Source organism: Eumetopias jubatus, unplaced genomic scaffold (genome assembly GCF_037043125.1).
Source record: "Eumetopias jubatus isolate StellerSeaLion01/CBP00866 unplaced genomic scaffold, mEumJub1_p1.0 scaffold_13, whole genome shotgun sequence".
Taxonomy (NCBI): Eukaryota; Metazoa; Chordata; class Mammalia; order Carnivora; family Otariidae; genus Eumetopias; species Eumetopias jubatus.
Window position 1 is genome coordinate 100,484,912 of NW_028274819.1, and position 18,319 is coordinate 100,503,230.

Below are 18,319 nucleotides of genomic sequence, written 5' to 3' on the forward strand. Positions count from 1 at the left end.
CGCTCTGTGCCATTAAACATAATGTATCTCTTTTTCCTGCCTTCCCAGCCCCTGGTAACCTCTAATCTACTTTCTGCCTTTGCCTTTGACTATTTTAAGTACTTCATTTAAGTGGACTCATGCAAGATTTGTTCTTTTGTTCTGGCTTATTTCACCTAGCATAATGGCATCAAGATCCATCCATGTTATAATGTGTGTCAGAATTTCCTTCCCTTTTAAGGCTAAATAATATTCCATGTGTACATATCCCACATTTTGCTTATCCACTCATCTGCCGATGGGCACTTGGGGCCCTTTCCCCCTTTTGACTATTGTGAATAGTGCTGCTGGGAACAGGGAAGTACAGATATCTGTTCCAATTCCTGCTTTCAACTCCTTTGGTTATCTACCCAAAAGTGGAATCGCTGGATCGTATGGCAATTCTAACTAATCCTAACTAATTCAAACCAAGTCTGAAAAAAAAAAAAAAATAATATAAGTTCCCCAAGGGATAGGCTATTTCGGGCTGAGGGAGCAGCACGTAGGGAGGCTCAGGATCCTGAAAGAGATGGCGTGCTCAGGGAATGCCAAGGGTGTTGTGTGGGGGGAGACGAGACCGGAGTGGGCTGGGACGAGCCACGGCAGAGGCACGGCAGAGAACGCACGGAGTAGGCCGGACTTTGGCAGAGACACCTGTCTGAGGCTATGCACGTGATCAAGGTGGGAGGCAAACTCGGCTGTGATGTGACTGGTAGCGGAAATGCAAGACAGGGGATCGATTCAGGGTACATTCAGGAGTAAAAATCAGGAGTTCCCGAATGTATGTTTAAGTACATGGAGTGGGCGTGTCATCAAGGGTCTGGGCTCTTGGGCTTCCCCTCCTCACAGGCCCTGGGGGTGCAGTTCAGCCTTTCCCGTGGGAAGAATCCTCCTCTTACTCCAATTCTTTAGGCCCAGAGTCCCTGGCCCAGATGCCTCTCACGGCCTTCACCCTGTCACATCTGACTTCCCTGAGTTTCTGGATTATTTCATAAAGATGGGAGCACCCTTAACCCCATAAGTGCTGGCTCTTCCCAGGCTGCCTGAGGGGCCTGTAGTGAAGCTGTCAAGAGCCGCTCAGGTTCAGGCTGGCCCCTGGACCCTGTCCCTGTCTGTCTAGGGCACGGTGCCTCTGGGCAGTTGAGTAAGAGCAGGGCCCTCAGCTGATAGGCTTTCCTCTGTTGGGGGCCAGCCAGCTGCTCAGTGGGAAGGGTGAAGGTCATGGGGCTTGGGGGGAACTGGGTGAGGAGTTCAGCCTTATTCCTTGATAATCTTTCCAGGCAGGACCTTTCTGCTGAAGCAGCCCCCTGATACCAGGGCACTCATTAACCCTCTGGGTGCCAGGGAAGGGCAGGAGGTAAGCCTTGGGGAGACAGCTGAGGTCAGCCTTCTTTGAACCTCCACGTGGTATTTACTCAGGGCAATTGTTGCCAGAGGCCCAGGCCCCTGGAGTATAAAGCCGAATGTCTGCTCTCTGTGCCCAGAACTGAGCAGGTGAGCGGGTGCTGGGTGGAGGGGTGCAGGTCAGATTCCTCAGGGAGGGAATTGCAGGGGTCTCAGCAGAGAGCTCTTGGGCTTCTTGGGGTGGGAACTAAGAACTAAGGACATCCTTTTGGAGCACTTTGGCAGAGTAGCTTCTTCTCCCTTGGGATCCCTCAGCTTTCCCAGTTGCAGAGTGGGAGGCAGGAAGAGAGGTAAGCAGGGGAGTGACAGCAGAAGTGGCCGAAGGAGCTGCTTGTGGGGTCTCGGGAGGGTGGTGGGGGAAACTCTACAAAGCAGTTTGAGCTCCACACTCCATATGTGTGATCCAGGTGAAAAAAAAAAGCCCTCCTCTCCCCAAAACACCCTTTCCCTCCCAGCCATGCTCACCTAGATCAGTCCTCATCAGCCCCGGCAGCCCTGTGCTCCCCATATCTCAGGGAAAGGTTAACAGGTTTTGGGCAGGTTGGCCCTGGAACAGGGCCCCCTGGGACAAAACTGGGAGATGTCCTTCCTTTGCTTCTTCACCTTAACCACCTTAACCGGGCCTCGGTTCACCTTCTTCCTGAGTAGACAACAGCAAGCATGTTTGCAGTTCTGACCTGGGCTCTGGCTCTGCTCTCAGGTGGGTCTCCAACCCTGATTTCAATGCGGAGGCGTGGGTGGAGGCTGGACTGAAGCAGGGGGAAACCTAGCCTCTAACCACCCCATCCCTCTCCACAGCATTTGCAACTGTCCAGACACAGAAAGGCTTCTGGGACTACTTCAGCCAGAGCAGCGGGGACAAAGGCAAGGTGGCGCGGGTCCAGCAGCAGAAGCTGACATGGGAACCCACGTGAGTGGCTAGGACAAGGGGTGTGGGTGCAGGGAGGAGACAGCAGAGCAGAACAGTGGGATGGTGTGTGGTCTCTGATTCCTCAACCTCCTTAGTCCTCACTGGGACAGAGGAACAGAGCTGTGCTAGTTTTGCCTCATGCCTGGCCTTCCTGGGCTGTGCAGCCCCCTCTGCCCACAGCAGCACCCCCACCTCCGCCCTGATCTGCTGGCCCCTGCGCACTGAGGTGTGGGACCTGGGAGCCAGTGGAGGGGACCCCCACCACGCCCCCAGAATGAAAGGACTGTGTGAGAGTCCAGATGCATCTGTGTTTCCTTGGGCAGTTTTGGTCTGGATTTGCACATGCCATGTGTTTGTACTTCTGTGTGAGGACTTGTGTGGTTGGCCCACAGCTAGGACTAGAGCCCTGGACTAGAGCCACCGCCCTGCATCCTTGGTTTCCCCCAGATCAGTGAGTGATGTCTCTGGGGCAAAGGCAATGGTGGGGCCAGCAGTACGATGGTTTGGATGTCTGTCCCCTTTCCCAGGAGACTGAAAGACAGCCTTGAGCAAGACCTCAGCAATATGGACAAGTTCCTGGAAAAGCTGGGCTCTCTCAGTGGGCAGGGGAGGGAGCCTCCCGGGCTCCCACACGACCCCGAGGGCATGCGGCAGCAGCTGCAGGAGGAACTGGCGGAGGTGAGGGCGCGCCTGGAGCCCTACATGGCCAAGGCGCACCAGCAAGTGGGCTGGAATCTGGAGGGCCTGCGGCGGCAGCTGAAGCCCTACACCGTGGAGCTGATGGAGCAGGTGGCGCAGCGCGTTCAGGAGCTGCAGGAGCAGTTGCGCGTGGTCGGAGAGGGCACCAAGGCCCAGCTGTTGGGCGGCGTGGACGAGGCGCGGGGCCTGCTGCACGAGCTGCAGACCCGCGTGGTGCAGCACACCGGCCGCGTCAGGGAGCTCTTCCACTCCTACGCCCAGCGCCTGGTGACCGGCATCGGGCGCCACGTGCAGGAGCTGCACCACACCGTGGCCCCGCACGCCGCCGCTAGCCCCGCGCGCCTCAGCCGCTACGTGCAGACGCTCTCGCGCAAGCTCACGCTCAAGGCCGAGGCTTTGCACGCGCGCATCCAGCAGAACCTGGACCAGCTGCGGGAAGAGCTCAGCGCTTTTGCCAGCGCCGGCGCTGGCAGCGCGGAGGAGGGGGCCAACCCAGACCCCCAGATGCTGTCCCAGGAGGTGCGCCAGCGACTCCAGGCTTTCCGCCACGACACCTTCCTGCAGATCGCCGACTTCACCCGTGCCATTGACCAGGAGACCGAGGAGGTCCAGCTGCAGCTGGCGCCGCCCCCGCCAGGTCACAGTGCCTTCGCCCCAGAGTTTCTCCAAGCTGACAGCAGCGAGGCCCGCAGCAAGCTGCAGGCCCGTCTGGAAGACCTGTGGGAAGACATCAATGACAGCCTCCATGACCGTGGTCTCAGCCATGTAGAAGAGCCCTGAGGGTCTACTGATCCGGGCTCACTTCCCGGCTCCTTGTCTGAGCCCAGGATATGAGCCCCTGGCGTGGCTCAGTCCTTGACAGTGGCCTATTGGGCAGAGGGTGGAGGGCCCTGCACAGGATAGGCGAGGCCACCAAAGGGACTCTTGTCCCTGGCATATCCAGCCTCCTGCGATTCCCCCATCCGGATGCATTACACTCACCAGGCTTTGCAAACCCAGCTTCCCGTGTTCATTTGGGAATCCTCATGAGTTGCTCCATTCTGCGATGGTGGGAGTGGGGAGGGAGAGAGGCACTTTATGTGCAGGTAGTCATGTGCAGTGCAAGCCTGTTGCCATGGTGCTGGAAGCCTGTGCCTCTTTTTCCCAGGGCTTGACTCTGATCACTTCTGGCCGCCTGGTGGCCACTGCTACAGCTGGTCTACCGGAGAGGAGCTCTTTTCTCCCCAGGGCTGCCCTGACAGCTTCTGTTGGGGGAAGAGAAGGGAGAAGGGAGGAAAATATAAGAGCATGTGAAGGTGTGTGCATATATCTCTGCTGGCTCTGATGCTGGTGGGTACAAATGGTGGGGGTTGGGATGGGAAGGAGCGGAGCCTGCATTTCCTTACATTGCTCTACATCTAAACAGCTGACCAAGCCCTCCAAACTGTGGGGGCTTCTTAAAGCCTCGGGGGAAGCATACTGTGTGTCCTCTCCATCTGGGACCCCTCACTTCTGACTCCTGGGCTGAAGCCTAGACTTATGACTCATAAAATAGAGGCATATGGTGGAAGATTATTTGCCTGGTGTGACTCTTATTTGAGCCATGTCTGAAAGCAGTGGCCTTACCACTATCCCCAAAGCACACCCATCACTCATTCCAATCTCTCAACACTCTGTCTCAGGGACCCTCTCCCAATCCAGGTCTGCCAGAGGGTCCTGGCTCTGGCTAGACTCTGCCTTACATGACAGCTGTCTGTCATGCCTGGGTGTAGGCCTGGCTTAGAGACCCTTTCTCTGCACCTGCATTGCTCATCAACCTTATCACAGGGCAGTGTGCATAAAGTGCAGGCTCCTGAGGTGGCCTGTCTCCTTTGTTCCTGCGGTTCCAGATTTTGAATGACCTCCTTATGACTGACCCTTTTTTTTTTTTTTGAGAACTCCAAATCTTAAACTCCCCAATTCCGCATATACAGACTCACTTGGGGGCGACAGAGGTCCTCATAGATCCCCCTGGGAACTGTGAAATTGGGGATGGGTGAAGTGGGGGGGAGGGAGAGGAAAGGGTAAATACATCCTGTCCAGCATCTTTGGAAGGTCCTGTCCAGCACCCTTTCCTCGGCTCGCAGCGTGCCCCACACAGGGTTCTCAGCACCCCATATGAATCTGGCCTAATCATGCCTGCAGGCTGGACCTCTTCCCTGACACCCTAGATTTAGCAACTGAACTGGGTGAGAGGTGCCCAGGGAGAGGAGATACTGGAAAGGACAGTTTACCACAAAAAGAGGTGTTTTTGTTATTGTTAGGAAACTGTGAGGGGTGAGTCAGCTGGAGTTTGATGTGCTGGGGATGTGGGGGTGGGAGTAAAAATGAGGGCTGAGTATTTGAGGCTGGAATTTGGGCACTTGTTTATGAGGGCAGACATAAGGAGTGAGAACAGAAAGGGAGAGGATCCTTGAGGGACTGAGGGAGGGGGGATCAAGAGCCGAAGCAATGTCTGGCCCAACAGTGGATGGGAGCCTGAGCCGGGGTCGGAGCGCACCTCCTCAGGGGTAAGAGGGACAAGCCAAGCCCCTTGCCATCAAGTGTCTGGTAGTCAGATTTCTGCACCAATGGTTAGAACCCTGTAGAATGGAGCTATTGTGAAGAAGCGAAACAGTGCCCTGGGTCTGAGATGACGTTCTGGGGGAAGTAACGCCTGAATTGAGGTGTAGACAAAGCTTGAATCAGGCTGGCTTTCGAAGTCTGGACCATAGAATCCCAGCAACGCGGAAACCTTGTCAGACAACAGTTCCCGAGGGCCCAGAGTCTGCGGCCTCTTTAAGAAAAGGCGGGGCGGCAGCTGGTGGAAGTGCCGGAGGAAGGGGTGGGGCCGCGAGAGGAGCGGAAGCCGGAAGTGGAGGCCTGCTCTGCGCGTGTTGAGCATGGCGGTCAGCGGCCCTGTGGAGCCGGGGCCCCCGGCGGCTGCTGCCGCTCCCTCCCCCGCCCCGGCTCGGGCTCCAGCCCCCGAGGACTTGTTCCGGCCTATCAGCGCCGAGGACGAGGAGCAGCAGCCCACCGAGATCGAGTCGCTGTGTATGAACTGTTACCGCAATGTAAGGCGGGGGCCCGGCCCGGGGCAGCGGGAGGTTGGGCCGAAGTGGAGTGGGAGACCCGGCCAGGTGGGCCCAGTTGGGGACCCGGAGGCGAGACACGCCCCGGGGTCAGTAGACGGGGAACAGGGGCTTCCTAGCTGCTTTCTGCTTCCACAGGGCACGACGCGCCTCCTGCTCACCAAGATCCCTTTCTTCAGAGAAATAATCGTGAGCTCCTTTTCCTGTGAGCATTGTGGCTGGAACGACACGGAGATCCAGTCGGCCGGCAGGATCCAGGATCAGGGAGTGCGCTACATTTTGACCGTCAGGGCCCAGGAGGTGAGAGGACCCCATAGCAGTCTAGTGTCCTCTAGAAGTCTTGGGGACCGGAGTCAGAGCTCTCGTGCGACCTCGAATAAATACTCCTATGTGCCCAAGCCTAAGTTTCCTCCTTCCTAAAGTGGGGTTGGTGCTGTCAGATGCTCAGGTGAGATAAGGCTTGTGAAAGTGCTTTGTAATTACATTCTGTCAGAGGGAATCAGATGAGCAGTACTTGTTTTTAGTAGTCCTCTCACTATTTGGGCAGCTGGCTTCACAGGTGTTCTGTTCGGCAGGAGTAGTCTGTACCCCCTGGAATGGAGAGAGGAAGAAACTGCTAGGCTGGGGTCTGGTATTTCCTGAGAAGCTGTACTGCTGACCTCTCTGGAATGAAAGTTTTTCTTTCTGCCCAGGACATGAACAGAGAAGTGGTGAAAACGGACTCTGCCACCACAAGGATCCCGGAGTTGGATTTTGAAATTCCTGCCTTCAGTCAGAAGGGAGGTAGGTATAAGGTCAGGGTATTTGGGCTGTTCATGCCTGGCTGCAATCTTACTTTCTTGCAAAAACCTGGGTGCCAGGTCTGGTGGCTAGTGCATGGGTTTGGCCATGTTATCACTGTGACCTTCCTTGGTTCAACATAAACAGAAAGCTTGGATTAAACAGCTTGAGACAGTAGGTTGTGTTAGTAAGGCTGTAATGTGTTTATTAGAGAGTCTTAGCATCACTGTTATTAGAGATGAATGGAGCTTTGTTCTAGGCCTCCTCATTTTATAGTTGAAATCAAAGCCCAGGGAGCTCCAAGTGAATTGCTCAGAGTCATACAGGCACTCGATGACTGTATGTCAAGACTCACGTGTCTTTTGTTCTTACTCACTAGTTCTGACCACTGTTGAAGGACTGATCAGCCGTGCTGTCTCTGGCCTGGAGCAGGATCAGCCCGCACGAAGGGTGAGTTGGGATTTTCTGATTGCAGCAGCTCAAGGCATAACGACCAATCTATGTCTGAAGAGAGGGTTCAGCCTCTTGTGTAGCTGAACTGTCTCTGAATGTTGGAGAACTTTTGAGGGACACATGGTGATGCTGTTGCTGCCAGGATGTTGCCCATGTTCTGTCTCCCATCCTTTCCACTTCCCTTTCCCTAGTGTATGTTCACACCTTCTCTCAGACAGGCAGTATAACATTACCTCTGAAGAGCCTTTCCTAATCCCCTTGGATTTATCTATACTTCCTGAGTGTTCCATTGTACCATATATTTATTATGGGGGAAGAAATATAATTACATATTTAGTCATTTGTCTTCCTAAATGTCTGGGGAGCCCCATGAGAGGACTCTGGTTTATTTACTGTTGTGTCTCTAACCTGGCATGAGAGCCTGGCTGAAATGGTTGAATGGTGAGAAAATGAAGCTCATTTGGCACAACCCATAAACTTCAAACTTATTTACTATATCTTATTGTGAAGTCTGGGTCTCTCTGTTCCTACTTAGACTGAGACAGGTGGTGACTTCCTGATGGAAGTGACGTGGACATGACAGGGAGTAGGGGCATAAAGTCTATCACCAGGGCTGGGGAGCCCCATGACTATCTGTTTACTATCTTTTCCTGTCAGGCAAATGAAAAAGCCGTAGCTGAAAGAATTGATGAGTTTATTGTCAAACTGAAAGAGCTAAAGCAAGTGGCCTCTCCTTTCACTCTGGTGAGTATTGAGGAACTCTAGGTGCTAGATTTAGGGGAGGAGAGACCCTTAAGACTGTCTGGGATTTTTCCACTGTGGTGCCTAAGAGGTCTGATGAGAGGTGGAGGATTATTTGTGATTTCTTGTTGTAATTACTCCCTCTTTGCCCATCTGTCAGATCATTGATGATCCCTCAGGGAACAGCTTTGTGGAAAACCCCCATGCTCCCCAGAAAGATCATGCCCTCATGATCACACACTATAATCGGACTCTACAGCAGGAAGAGATGCTGGGGCTCCAGGTAAGTAGACTGAAGAAGCCAGAAGACTGCTCTGGCATTATCTTGCTTTCTGGATTGCTTGGAATTAGTGGAATCTTATTTTGTCATTGCTACCCTGTGTACCCTATCTCTGCATATTTGTGCATCTCATCTAGTTCGTATCAAGACTTAGGATAAACTTTTTTTTTTTAAGATTTTATTTATTTATTGTACAGAGAGAGACAGAGAGAGACACAGCGAGAGAGGGAACACAAGCAGGGGGAGTGGGAGAGGGAGAAGCAGGCTTTCCGCTGAGCAGGGAGCCCGATGCGGAGCTTGATCCCAGGACCCTGGGATCATGACCTGAGCCAAAGGCAGACGCTTAATGACTGAGCCACCCAGGTGCCCCAAGACTTAGGATAAACTTTACAATAAAAGTTGGCAGTGGCTGTGATCCTGTCTTAAGTTCTGTTTTTCCTTGGATTGGGGCTTTGCTTCCTACTTTCTCTGTTAAACACATGAGGTGGCACCTGATATAAGCAAACAGTCTTCTCTCTCACTCCAAGGCAGGCTGTTGGGGAGGCTGAGGTATATGTGCCAACGTGTGATTTGTATTTCTGCTATGGTAGGCTGAGGCACCACCAGAAGAGAAGCCAGAAGAGGAGGATCTCAGAAACGAAGTGAGTCTACTGGCTGCTGTGGAGGAAGGAACAGAGCTGTGGGCAGAGACTGACGCTGCTCAGTCTCTCTTCCTCACCATCAACACTGGCAACTACCAGCGTACCAACTGAATGTCTGGAGCCTGAGCAGGGCTCACCCTTCGTCCCTATGTTGTGTTCCAGGTGCTGCAGTTCAACACAAACTGTCCAGAATGCAATGCTCCGGCTCAGACCAACATGAAGCTAGTTCGTATCTTTTGTCAGGCAGTTGGGTTGCTCTTCATCTGACTCGGGCATGAAGATTATATGCAGGCTGCGGAGTATTCCCTTCAAGGAAAGTGCAGTGATGAGGAAGGTGTTGCCTTTGATGAGACTGCGTACATTCGCTTTTGGGTTCAAAGAGAGAGTTAGGCTGTGGTTTCTAGGGTCCTGTGTTTGGCTTGAGTCATGTCTTCCAATATTTGTGAACAAGGATTGCCATGGGTTGCCACCTTGCCCTCTTCTGGAGGACTATCTGAGTTAGGCTCCTTCTTGTGATTTCTTTCATATAGTCCTAGGACTAGCAACTGTGCTTTTAGGGTTTGGGTTTGTTCTTCCTCAGAAGGTGGTCTTGCTCTCCTGGAAGCAAATTTCCTTACCTCCATCTTCCAGAAATCCCTCACTTTAAGGAGGTTATCATCATGGCTACCAACTGTGAGAACTGCGGCCATCGGACCAATGAGGTGGGTGGGCTCCATTGTTAGGGAAGATGACTAAGGTGAGGGTAACCCCTGTTTAACTTTGATCCTTCCTAAATATGCTTTGGGATGAGGTGGGAGGAAGCTGGGTCTTTCTCTTGGATGTAGTGCAGGGTGAGGAGCCCTTGAAGGAACTGGGAATTAGTGAAGTAAAATTAGAGATACCATTACTCATTCAAGACATTGAAGATTGGTTATATGGAAGAGGGAGGTGCCCCCCTTTTTGTTTATTTTTAAAAATTTTTTATTGTTATGTTAATCACCATACATGACATCATTAGTTTTTTGATGTAGTGTTCCATGATTCATTGTTTGTGCATAACACCCAGTGCTCCACGCAGAATGTGCCCTCTTTAATACCCATCACCAGGCTAACCCATCCCCCCACCCCCCTCCCCTCTAGAACCCTCAGTTTGTTTTTCAGAGTCCATCATCTCTCATGGTTCGTCTCCCGCTCCGACTTATTCCCCTTCATTCTTCCCCTCCTGCTATCTTCCCTTCTTTTTTTTTCTTAACATATATTGCATTATTTGTTTCAGAGGTACAGATCTGTGATTCAACAGTCTTGCACAATTCACAGCACTCACCATAGCACATACCCTCCCCAATGTCTATCACCCAGCCACCCCATCCCTCCCACCCCACCCCCACTCCAGCAACCCTCAGTTTGTTTCCTGAGATTAAGAATTCCTCATATCAGTGAGGTCATATGATACATGTTTTTCTCTGATTGACTTATTTCACTCAGCATAACACTCTCCAGTTCCATCCACGTCGTTGCAAATGGCAAGATCTCATTCCTTTTGATGGCTGCATTATATTCCATTGTGTATATATACCACATCTTCTTTATCCATTCATCTGTCGATGGACATCTTGGCTCTTTCCACAGTTTGGCTATTGTGGACATTGCTGCTATAAACATTGGGGTGCACGTACCCCTTCGGATCCCTACATTTCTATCTTTGTGGTAAATACCCAGTAGTGCAATTGCTGGATCGTATGGTAGCTCTATTTTCAGCTGTTTGAGGAACCTTCATACTGTTTTCCAGAGTGGTTGCACCAGCTTGCATTCCCACCAACAGTGTAGGAGGGTTCCCCTTTCTCCACATCCCCACCAACATCTGTCGTTTCCTGACTTGCTAATTTTAGCCATTCTGACTGGTGTGAGGTGGTATCTCATTGAGGTTTTGATTTGGATTTCCCTGATGCCGAGCGATGTTGAGCACTTTTTCATGGGTCTGTTGGCCATTTGGGTGTCTTCTTTGGAAAAATGTCTGTTCATGCCTTCTGCTCATTTCTTGATTGGATTATTTGTTCTTTGGGTGTTGAGTTTGATGAGTTCTTTATAGATTTTGGATACTAGCCCTTTATCTGATATGTCATTTGCAAATATTTTCTCCCATTCTGTCGGTTGTCTTTTGGTTTTGTGGACTGTTTCTTTTGCTGTGCAAAAGATTTTTATCTTGATGAAATCCCAATAGTTCATTTTTGCCCTGGCTTCCCTTGCCTTTGGCGATGTTTCTAGGAAGAAGTTGCTGTGGCTGAGGTCGAAGAGGTTGCTACCTGTGTTCTTCTTTAGGATTTTGATGGACTCCTGTCTCACATTTAGGTCTTTTAACCATTTGGAGTCTATTTTTGTGTGTGGTGTAAGGAAATGGTCCAGTTTCATTCTTCTACATGTGCCTGTCCAATTTTCCCAACACCATTTGTTGAAGAGACTGTCTTTTTTCCATTGGACATTCTTTCCTGCTTTGTCAAAGATGAGTTGACCATAGAGTTGAGGGTCCATTTCTGGGCTCTCTATTCTGTTCCATTGATCTATGTGTCTGTTTTTGTGCCAGTACCATACTGTCTTGATGATGACAGCTTTGTAATAGAACTGGAAGTCCGGAATTGTGATACCGCCAGCTTTGCTTTTCTTTTTCAATATTCCTCTGGCTGTTCAGGGTCTCTTCTGGTTCCATACAAATTTAGGATTATTTGTTCCCTTTCTTTGAAAAAAGTGGATGGTATTTTGATGGGGATTGCATTGAATGTGTAGATTGCTCTAGGTAGCATTGACATCTTCACAATGTTTGTTCTTCCAATCCATGAGCATGGAACATTTTTCCATTTCTTTGTGTCTTCCTCAGTTTCTTTCATGAGTATTTTATAGTTTTCTAAGTACAGATCCTTTGCCTCTTTGGTTAAATTTATTCGTAGGTATCTTATGGTTTTGGGTGCAATTGTAAATGGGATCGACTCCTTGATTTGTCTCTCTTCTGTCTTGTTGTTGGTGTATAGGAATGCCACTGATTTCTGTGCATTGATTTTATACCCTGCCACTTTACTGAATTCCTGTATGAGTTCTAGCAGTTTTGGGGTGGAGACTTTTGGGTTTTCCACATACAGTATCATATCATCTGCAAAGAGTGAGAGTTTGACTTCCTCTTTGCTGATTTGGATGCCTTTGATTTCTTTTTGTTGTCTGATTGCTGTGGCTAGGACTTCTAATACTATGTTGAATAGCAGTGGTGAAAGTGGACATCCCTGCCGCGTTCCTGACCTTAGGGGAAAAGCTCTCAGCTTTTCCCCATTGAGAATGATATTCGCTGTAGGTTTGTCATAGATGGCTTTTATGATATTGAGGTATGTACCCTCTATCCCTATACTCTGAAGAGTTTTGATCAAGAAAGGATGCTGTACTTTGTCAAATGCTTTTTCTGCATCTATTGAGAGGATCATATGATTCTTGTTCTTTCTTTTGTTAATGTATTGTATCACGCTGATTGATTTGCGGATGTTGAACCAAACTTGCAGCCCAGGGATAAATCCCACTTGGTCATGGTGAATAATCCTTTTAATGTACTGTTGGATCCTATTGGCTAGTATTTTGGTGAGAATTTTTGCATCCATGTTCATCAAGGATATTGGTCTGTAATTCTCCTTTTTGATGGGGTCTTTGTCTGGTTTTGGGATCAAGGTAATGCTGGCCTCATAAAATGAGTTTGGAAGTTTTCCTTCCATTTCTATTTTTTGGAACGTTCGTTTCAGGAGAATAGGTATTAATTCTTCTTTAAATGTTTGATAGAATTCCCCTGGGAAGCCATCTGGCCCTGGGCTTTTGTTTGTTGGGAGATTTTTGATGACTGCTTCAATTTCCTTAGTGGTTATAGGTCTGTTCAGGTTTTCTATTTCTTCCTGGTTCAATTTTGGTAGTTGATACATCTCTAGGAATGCACCCATTTCTTCCAGGTTATCTAATTTGCTGGCATAGAGTTGCTCATAATATGTTCTTATAATTGTTTGTATTTCTTTGGTGTTGGTTGTGATCTCTCCTCTTTCATTCATGATTTTGTTGATTTGGGTCATTTCTCTTTTCTTTTTGATCAGTCTGGCCAGGGGTTTATCAATCTTGTTAATTCTTTCAAAGAACCAGCTCCTAGTTTCGTTGATCTGTTCTACTGTTCTTTTGGTTTCTAGTTCATTGATTTCTGCTCTGATCTTTATGACTTCTCTTCTCCTGCTGGGTTTAGGCTTTATTTGCTGTTTTTTTCTCTAGCTCCTTTAGGTGTAGGGTTAGGTTGTGTATTTGAGACCTTTCTTGTTTCTTGAGAAAGGCTTGTATTGCTATATACTTTCCTCTCAGGACTGCCTTTGCTGTATCCCAAAGATTTTGAACAGTTGTGTTCTCATTTTCATTGGTTTCCATGAATTTTTTTAATTCTTCTTTAATTTCCTGGTTGACCCATTCATTCTTTAGTAGGATGCTCTTTAGCCTCCATGTATTTGAGTTCTTTCTCCCCCCACCCCTTTTTTGAGACTGTTTGATTCACCTGTCAGAGGATTGGAAGTGTGGGGATGCAGATTTTGACTCTAATAAAAAACTTTCTAGATCTCTCTGTAAATAGAACGTGTTGCCTTGGAGGGTTGTAAATTACCTTTCCCCGAGTGTATTCAAGCACAAACTGTTTAAATTCTGAACCCAGAATATTATAAGGTGCATCTACATGTTGGATGCAGTTGGAAGTCCCTTTGAACCACAAGAGTTAGTTTTTTAAAAAAGGTAAATTCAGAGTTTGTTGGCAATTTGGGAAAAGTTTTGGCAGGCTCTTGGCCAGCTCTTGGTGTTTCTGGTTTGGATGACCTGCTGCCACTGTTGGTTTAGAAGGCTCTGTCCTTGGTAGCTGTAAGGGGGCCTGATTGGAGGTGTAAACCCATCCTCTGAGGTCTCCCTGACACCAGGTGAGGATCAGAATCTTCTCTGCTGCTGTTCCTGACTACTGTTGTCTGTATAGGTGAAATCTGGAGGAGCAGTAGAGCCCTTGGGTACCAAGATCACCTTCCATATCACAGATCTCTTAGATCTGACCAGAGATGTGCTCAAGGTAACACCATGCTTGTTAAAGTGTCTGTCTTCTTCACATGGGCTGTTTCTATCTAGGAGAAATTGTCTTTTTTAAATTATATCCTGGGGTTGTGGAGTACCTCCTTACTTCCCTGGGTTTAAGGATAGCAGAGTTAATCCATGGTAGGAAGTATGGTGACCCATAAATTCTCCGATGACTTGGCAGCTTTTTGCCTCCAGTGTCTATAAGGGCCCTTGTCTCTGGCCTCTAATGACAGCATACCTGGCAGCTTGGAGCCATGACTCAGGATGTCCCTTTATTAGGTTGGTTCCATTTCTGTGGTTCACATGATAGGAATGAGCCTAGCTTTAGCTGGAGAGTCCGAGAAGACTGGGGCAGCTGACTTTTTCCCCACACTGTCAGCAGTGGTATTAATTTGGCATGAGAATTTGGGTTAGCTTTCTCGAAGAGAATCCTGATCTAAAGCTTAATTTGATCTCTCATCTCCTAGTCTGAGACGTGTAGTGTGGAAATCCCAGAGCTGGAATTTGAACTGGGAATGGCCATCCTCGGGGGCAAGTTCACCACACTGGAGGGGCTACTGAAAGACATCCAGGAACTGGTGAGTGGCCCGGGTATAGTGCACGGCTGCTTTAGCAATGTGGCTGTGGGGAAGGGGCTAGAAGGCCTCACATGTCCTAGTTTTTGGAGCTGTTAACTGGGGGTTTCTTTGCCTTAAAAGCTGATTTGAAAGACTTAAATAGTATTTTGGATTGTGAAGATAAGTTTATGGGAAATTCTGAATGGAAACTCCCAGTCCTGCCTCTGGGACAATGTAGATACTTTGTGGTTTTTGGGTAAGCCACTTACTTCACCGTAAAATGAGGGGAGGAGGGTCCTTCCAGCCCCTCAAACTCCCCAGCATATATATTTGTGTGTTGACTTAGCCCATATATTTATTTTCTTGAATAATTTCACTTAATTGATTCCCAGTTGTCAGGCATTTTGTCTTTGTAAATTATTCTTTGCATTTCTTCAAATGAGAACTAGAGTTCCCCCTGGAAGGACATTTTTATGGTTTTTGTTTTATATTGCCAGTTGTCATCTTGGCAGATTAATCTCTGTGCTCTTAGCAGTGGCTACCTAGGTCAGAAAGGTGGTGTGGAGACTGAGCTTCCCTGGCTGGGCACCCTCCTGCCATTTCCCACCAGCTTTATGGTCAAACCTAAGAAACAGCCAGTATTTTAGCACTTTGGATGCCGTTTATTGCAGGTGACCAAGAACCCTTTCACACTGGGTGACAGTTCCAATCCTGGCCAGGTGGAGAAACTGCAGGAGTTTAGCTGGAAGTTAGACCAGGTGAGATGATTCTGGCCCTTCAGTACTTGTGGTCCTGGGGTGCCAGTGGGCGAGAGGCCACCTGCCCTGTCCTGCCGCCTTCTGAACATCTAACCAACATTGGGGATTCCCCTGGTTTCCGATATCCCATGTACTCTTTCTTGGTTTTCTCCCTTATGTTGTGGGAGTCTCTTCTCTAGTAGCTTCAGTTGGGTTTTTCATTTCCACTGACTTCTTTTCCAAGAGCTTTTTTTTTTGGTCTTTGAGTACTCTCCCTCCTTCCTTTGCTAAATAGCATCCTGTTGTTTTAAGGATGTGGTATTTTTTTTTCTCTTGAGAATGTTAATGTTGGTTTTTCTTTTTTTTGATGTTTTATTTTCCTTGCATAGTTTCCATTTCCTTTTAAGTTGTTTTTTTGTTTGCTTGGGTGTTTTTTTTTTTTTTTTTGCTTGTTTTTGTTTTTCCATTTAACTTTCTGTCTTTCAGGGTTGGGGCTTTGCTCACATGTCTGATAGTCGTGGAGTTGAATCTTATTCACGTCGGGCTCATTGTAGGGGGATTTAGCTTAGCCATTTTGTGGAGGTAACCCCAGTGCCAGAGTCCTTAGGTTTTTCCTCTTGGGCTGCTCAGATTCCCATCAGCGGGTGTTCTGTTTCCTGGCCTGAGGAGGAGGACTTGGCTGCTGGTGTTCTGAGAGCTGTGTGTGGGAAGAGAGCTGAGTGTGTATGTCTGTTTACAATAACAACACATTCACTTAACCTTCTGTCCTTGCTGCCTTTTCCTCCATCCTCAACTGGGCGGGCGCCACCTAGGCCTTAGCCTGCAGTGGTGGTGGCTTCTCCACGGATTCCTGCAGTTTTCTGCTGGGGTGGGGGAAGGGCATTTGTTCGCCTGTGTGCAAGGGAGAGGGGGTGGGGATGTCAGGTTGCTTCTTAAGTAGGTTTCATACAGTCCTTATTTTAAGTCTTCTCCACTCCACTTTGAGAGGTACCTCATTTCAACAGTTTCTGAAACTTTTGGGGTTTCTGCCATGTAAATTGGGTTCGTCCTTGTCTGGCAGACACAGCCCCTTCCTACCCATGAGCTATGTAAAATTTATGTGCTGTGTTCTCCCTCCTTTAGATCCTTCAGGGTAACATGAAGGCCCACTTTATTATGAATGATCCAGCAGGAAACAGCTACTTTCAGGTACAGAAGACCTTTCCTGATAGTGCACGGAGATGTATTTTCTGACCTTCTTTGAATATGTGTCATTTCTCCAGAAACTGGAGACTTGATTCTGAATGAACCGCTCTTTATCAAGAAACCTTAGAATTTGAAACATAAGGAAGTATAGGGGGAGGTGGGAGGGATTATAAGTGTGTGTTGAGAAAGGAAAAAAGATACTCCTAGACTCTTCCTCTCTCTAGTCCAGCTCTTGTCCCCAGCAGTGGAATTGTCATTTTGAAAATCTAATTGTGGAGTGAGGAGAAATGGTGCCTTGTCCAGAGGCTGAAATAGGAAACTGGAGAGGCTTTCAGCTGACTGGGGAGATATTCTGGGGATTTATAATAACTTTAACATTTATTGGGCAGTTATTATTGGTCAGGCAAAACTGTTTAAGGTCTCTCTACAATTAAGACTATCATAGGAAGGTGCAGTTAGGAAGTTTTTTAGGCAGACTGTTTCCTAATTCTGCCTAGGGCTGGACAGTCCCATTCCTGGGACTCTTGGGCTCTGTTGCTGCTTGCCAGTTGAGCCTAGCTATGGGGAATTGGGAGGCCTTTAGAATAAAAAACGTTAAGTTTTTGGGAAAGTGGGAGTAGGAAGCCACCTGCTGGTGGTGGGGGGGGACAGGTAGCTGGGTGGCACAGGCACTGATTGTCTGTTCTTGGCCTTACAGAATGTGTATGCACCTGAAGATGATCCTCAGATGAAGGTGGAGCATTATAAGCGCACATTTGACCAAAACGAGGAGCTAGGGCTCAATGACATGAAGACAGAGGGCTATGAGACAGGCCTGGCCCCACAGCGGTAGCGACGGGTAGTTCCCGAGCCAGCCTCCAGTGCTGCTTAGACTGAAGGGTTATTTATTACTGTTGGGAAAGGCTGGGGGTATCCTCAGCCCCCATGTGGTCTGAGAGATGTGGGCAGTGTTGTGAACAGTTTGTGATGGAAGTGCAAGCCTGTTTACTTGACTGTATTTTGGAGGTTTTGAATTGGCCTGGGAAGAAACCCAGAAATGAACCATGGTGCATGTCATTATTCCTTTTTTTCCTGTCACCTCTACTCTCCCTTCACATAATGCTCTCTCTAGGGTTGGAACTCTGAAGATGGAAGACAGCTACATCTGGAGTTTGGGAGTTGGCTGGGGAATATAAAATACTGGCTTTCAACAGGAAAAGAGTCTTCTGAGGAGAGGGAGTCCAGCATAGGAGAAGCAGCTCTCATTAAAGTGATGGCTTTCCGTTAGGACTGGCCTCTGAATTTACTCTGTCCTTATTTGATACTATGCTAATAGAATTCAGCCTCCTGAATAAATTTTCCCCAGTGTAGTCAATTTGGGGATTGGAGCTGGCATTCATTCATTCCTTCAGTAGATATGTGCCAGGTACACCACAGAACTGAACAAAATAAAACCCTTGTTCATGGAATTTAAAGTGAACTTTTGAGATCAAACCCATAGTTCTTGCATTTGCTTTATTCGATGCAGCTAACAAATAGAGGGCAAAGCTCAGTGCCACCCTATGAGGTACACAGGGTTGGGATCTGAGCGTGGGTCTTTTTTTTTTTTAAGATTTTATTTATTTATTTGACAGAGAGAGCACAAGTAGGCAGAGTGGCAGGCAGAAGGAGAGGGAGAAGCAGGCTCTCCGCTGAGCAGGGAGCGGGACAAGGGGCTTGATCCCAGCACCCCGGGACCATGACCTGAGTCAAAGG

The 18,319-nt window shown here is 48.6% G+C and overlaps 2 protein-coding genes across 4 annotated transcripts; both read left to right on the forward strand.

Moving 5' to 3' along the window:
* The first annotated feature begins 2,082 nt into the window (after positions 1-2,082).
* On the forward strand, positions 2,083-3,811 carry APOA5 (apolipoprotein A5). The gene is made up of 3 exons (XM_028105963.2): positions 2,083-2,122; positions 2,221-2,332; positions 2,860-3,811. Exons 1-3 carry the CDS (start codon positions 2,083-2,085, stop codon positions 3,809-3,811), a joined length of 1,104 nt encoding a protein of 367 aa, XP_027961764.1.
* A 2,096-nt stretch (positions 3,812-5,907) lies between these two features.
* ZPR1 (ZPR1 zinc finger) lies at positions 5,908-17,851 on the forward strand. 3 transcript variants are annotated; one of them, XM_028105808.2, is made up of 14 exons: positions 5,908-6,102; positions 6,259-6,420; positions 6,813-6,903; positions 7,280-7,350; positions 8,011-8,097; positions 8,255-8,377; positions 8,965-9,015; positions 9,178-9,244; positions 9,646-9,716; positions 14,012-14,101; positions 14,574-14,684; positions 15,335-15,421; positions 16,523-16,588; positions 17,283-17,851. In XM_028105808.2, the coding sequence occupies exons 1-14, from the start codon at positions 5,932-5,934 to the stop codon at positions 17,415-17,417; spliced, it is 1,383 nt and encodes a 460-aa protein (XP_027961609.1). In that variant the 5' UTR covers positions 5,908-5,931; the 3' UTR covers positions 17,418-17,851. The 3 variants fall into 3 exon arrangements, with proteins under 3 accessions (XP_027961609.1, XP_027961610.1, XP_027961611.1); XM_028105809.2 differs by lacking the exon at positions 9,646-9,716 and having other exon boundaries at positions 9,178-9,240; XM_028105810.2 differs by lacking the exons at positions 9,178-9,244; positions 9,646-9,716.
* Positions 17,852-18,319: the final 468 nt, after the last annotated feature.

Bases quoted from the DNA above. Each gene is read 5' to 3' on its own strand.
- APOA5 (XM_028105963.2), top strand. From the start codon at position 2,083: ATGTTTGCAGTTCTGACCTGGGCTCTGGCTCTGCTCTCAG. The intron at 2,123-2,220 runs GTGGGTCTCCAA...CCCTCTCCACAG, and splicing joins GGCTCTGGCTCTGCTCTCAG to CATTTGCAACTGTCCAGACA. The intron at 2,333-2,859 runs GTGAGTGGCTAG...CCCCTTTCCCAG, and splicing joins AAGCTGACATGGGAACCCAC to GAGACTGAAAGACAGCCTTG.
- ZPR1 (XM_028105808.2), top strand. From the start codon at position 5,932: ATGGCGGTCAGCGGCCCTGTGGAGCCGGGGCCCCCGGCGGCTGCTGCC. The intron at 6,103-6,258 runs GTAAGGCGGGGG...CTGCTTCCACAG, and splicing joins GTATGAACTGTTACCGCAAT to GGCACGACGCGCCTCCTGCT. The intron at 9,245-9,645 runs GTATCTTTTGTC...TCCATCTTCCAG, and splicing joins GACCAACATGAAGCTAGTTC to AAATCCCTCACTTTAAGGAG.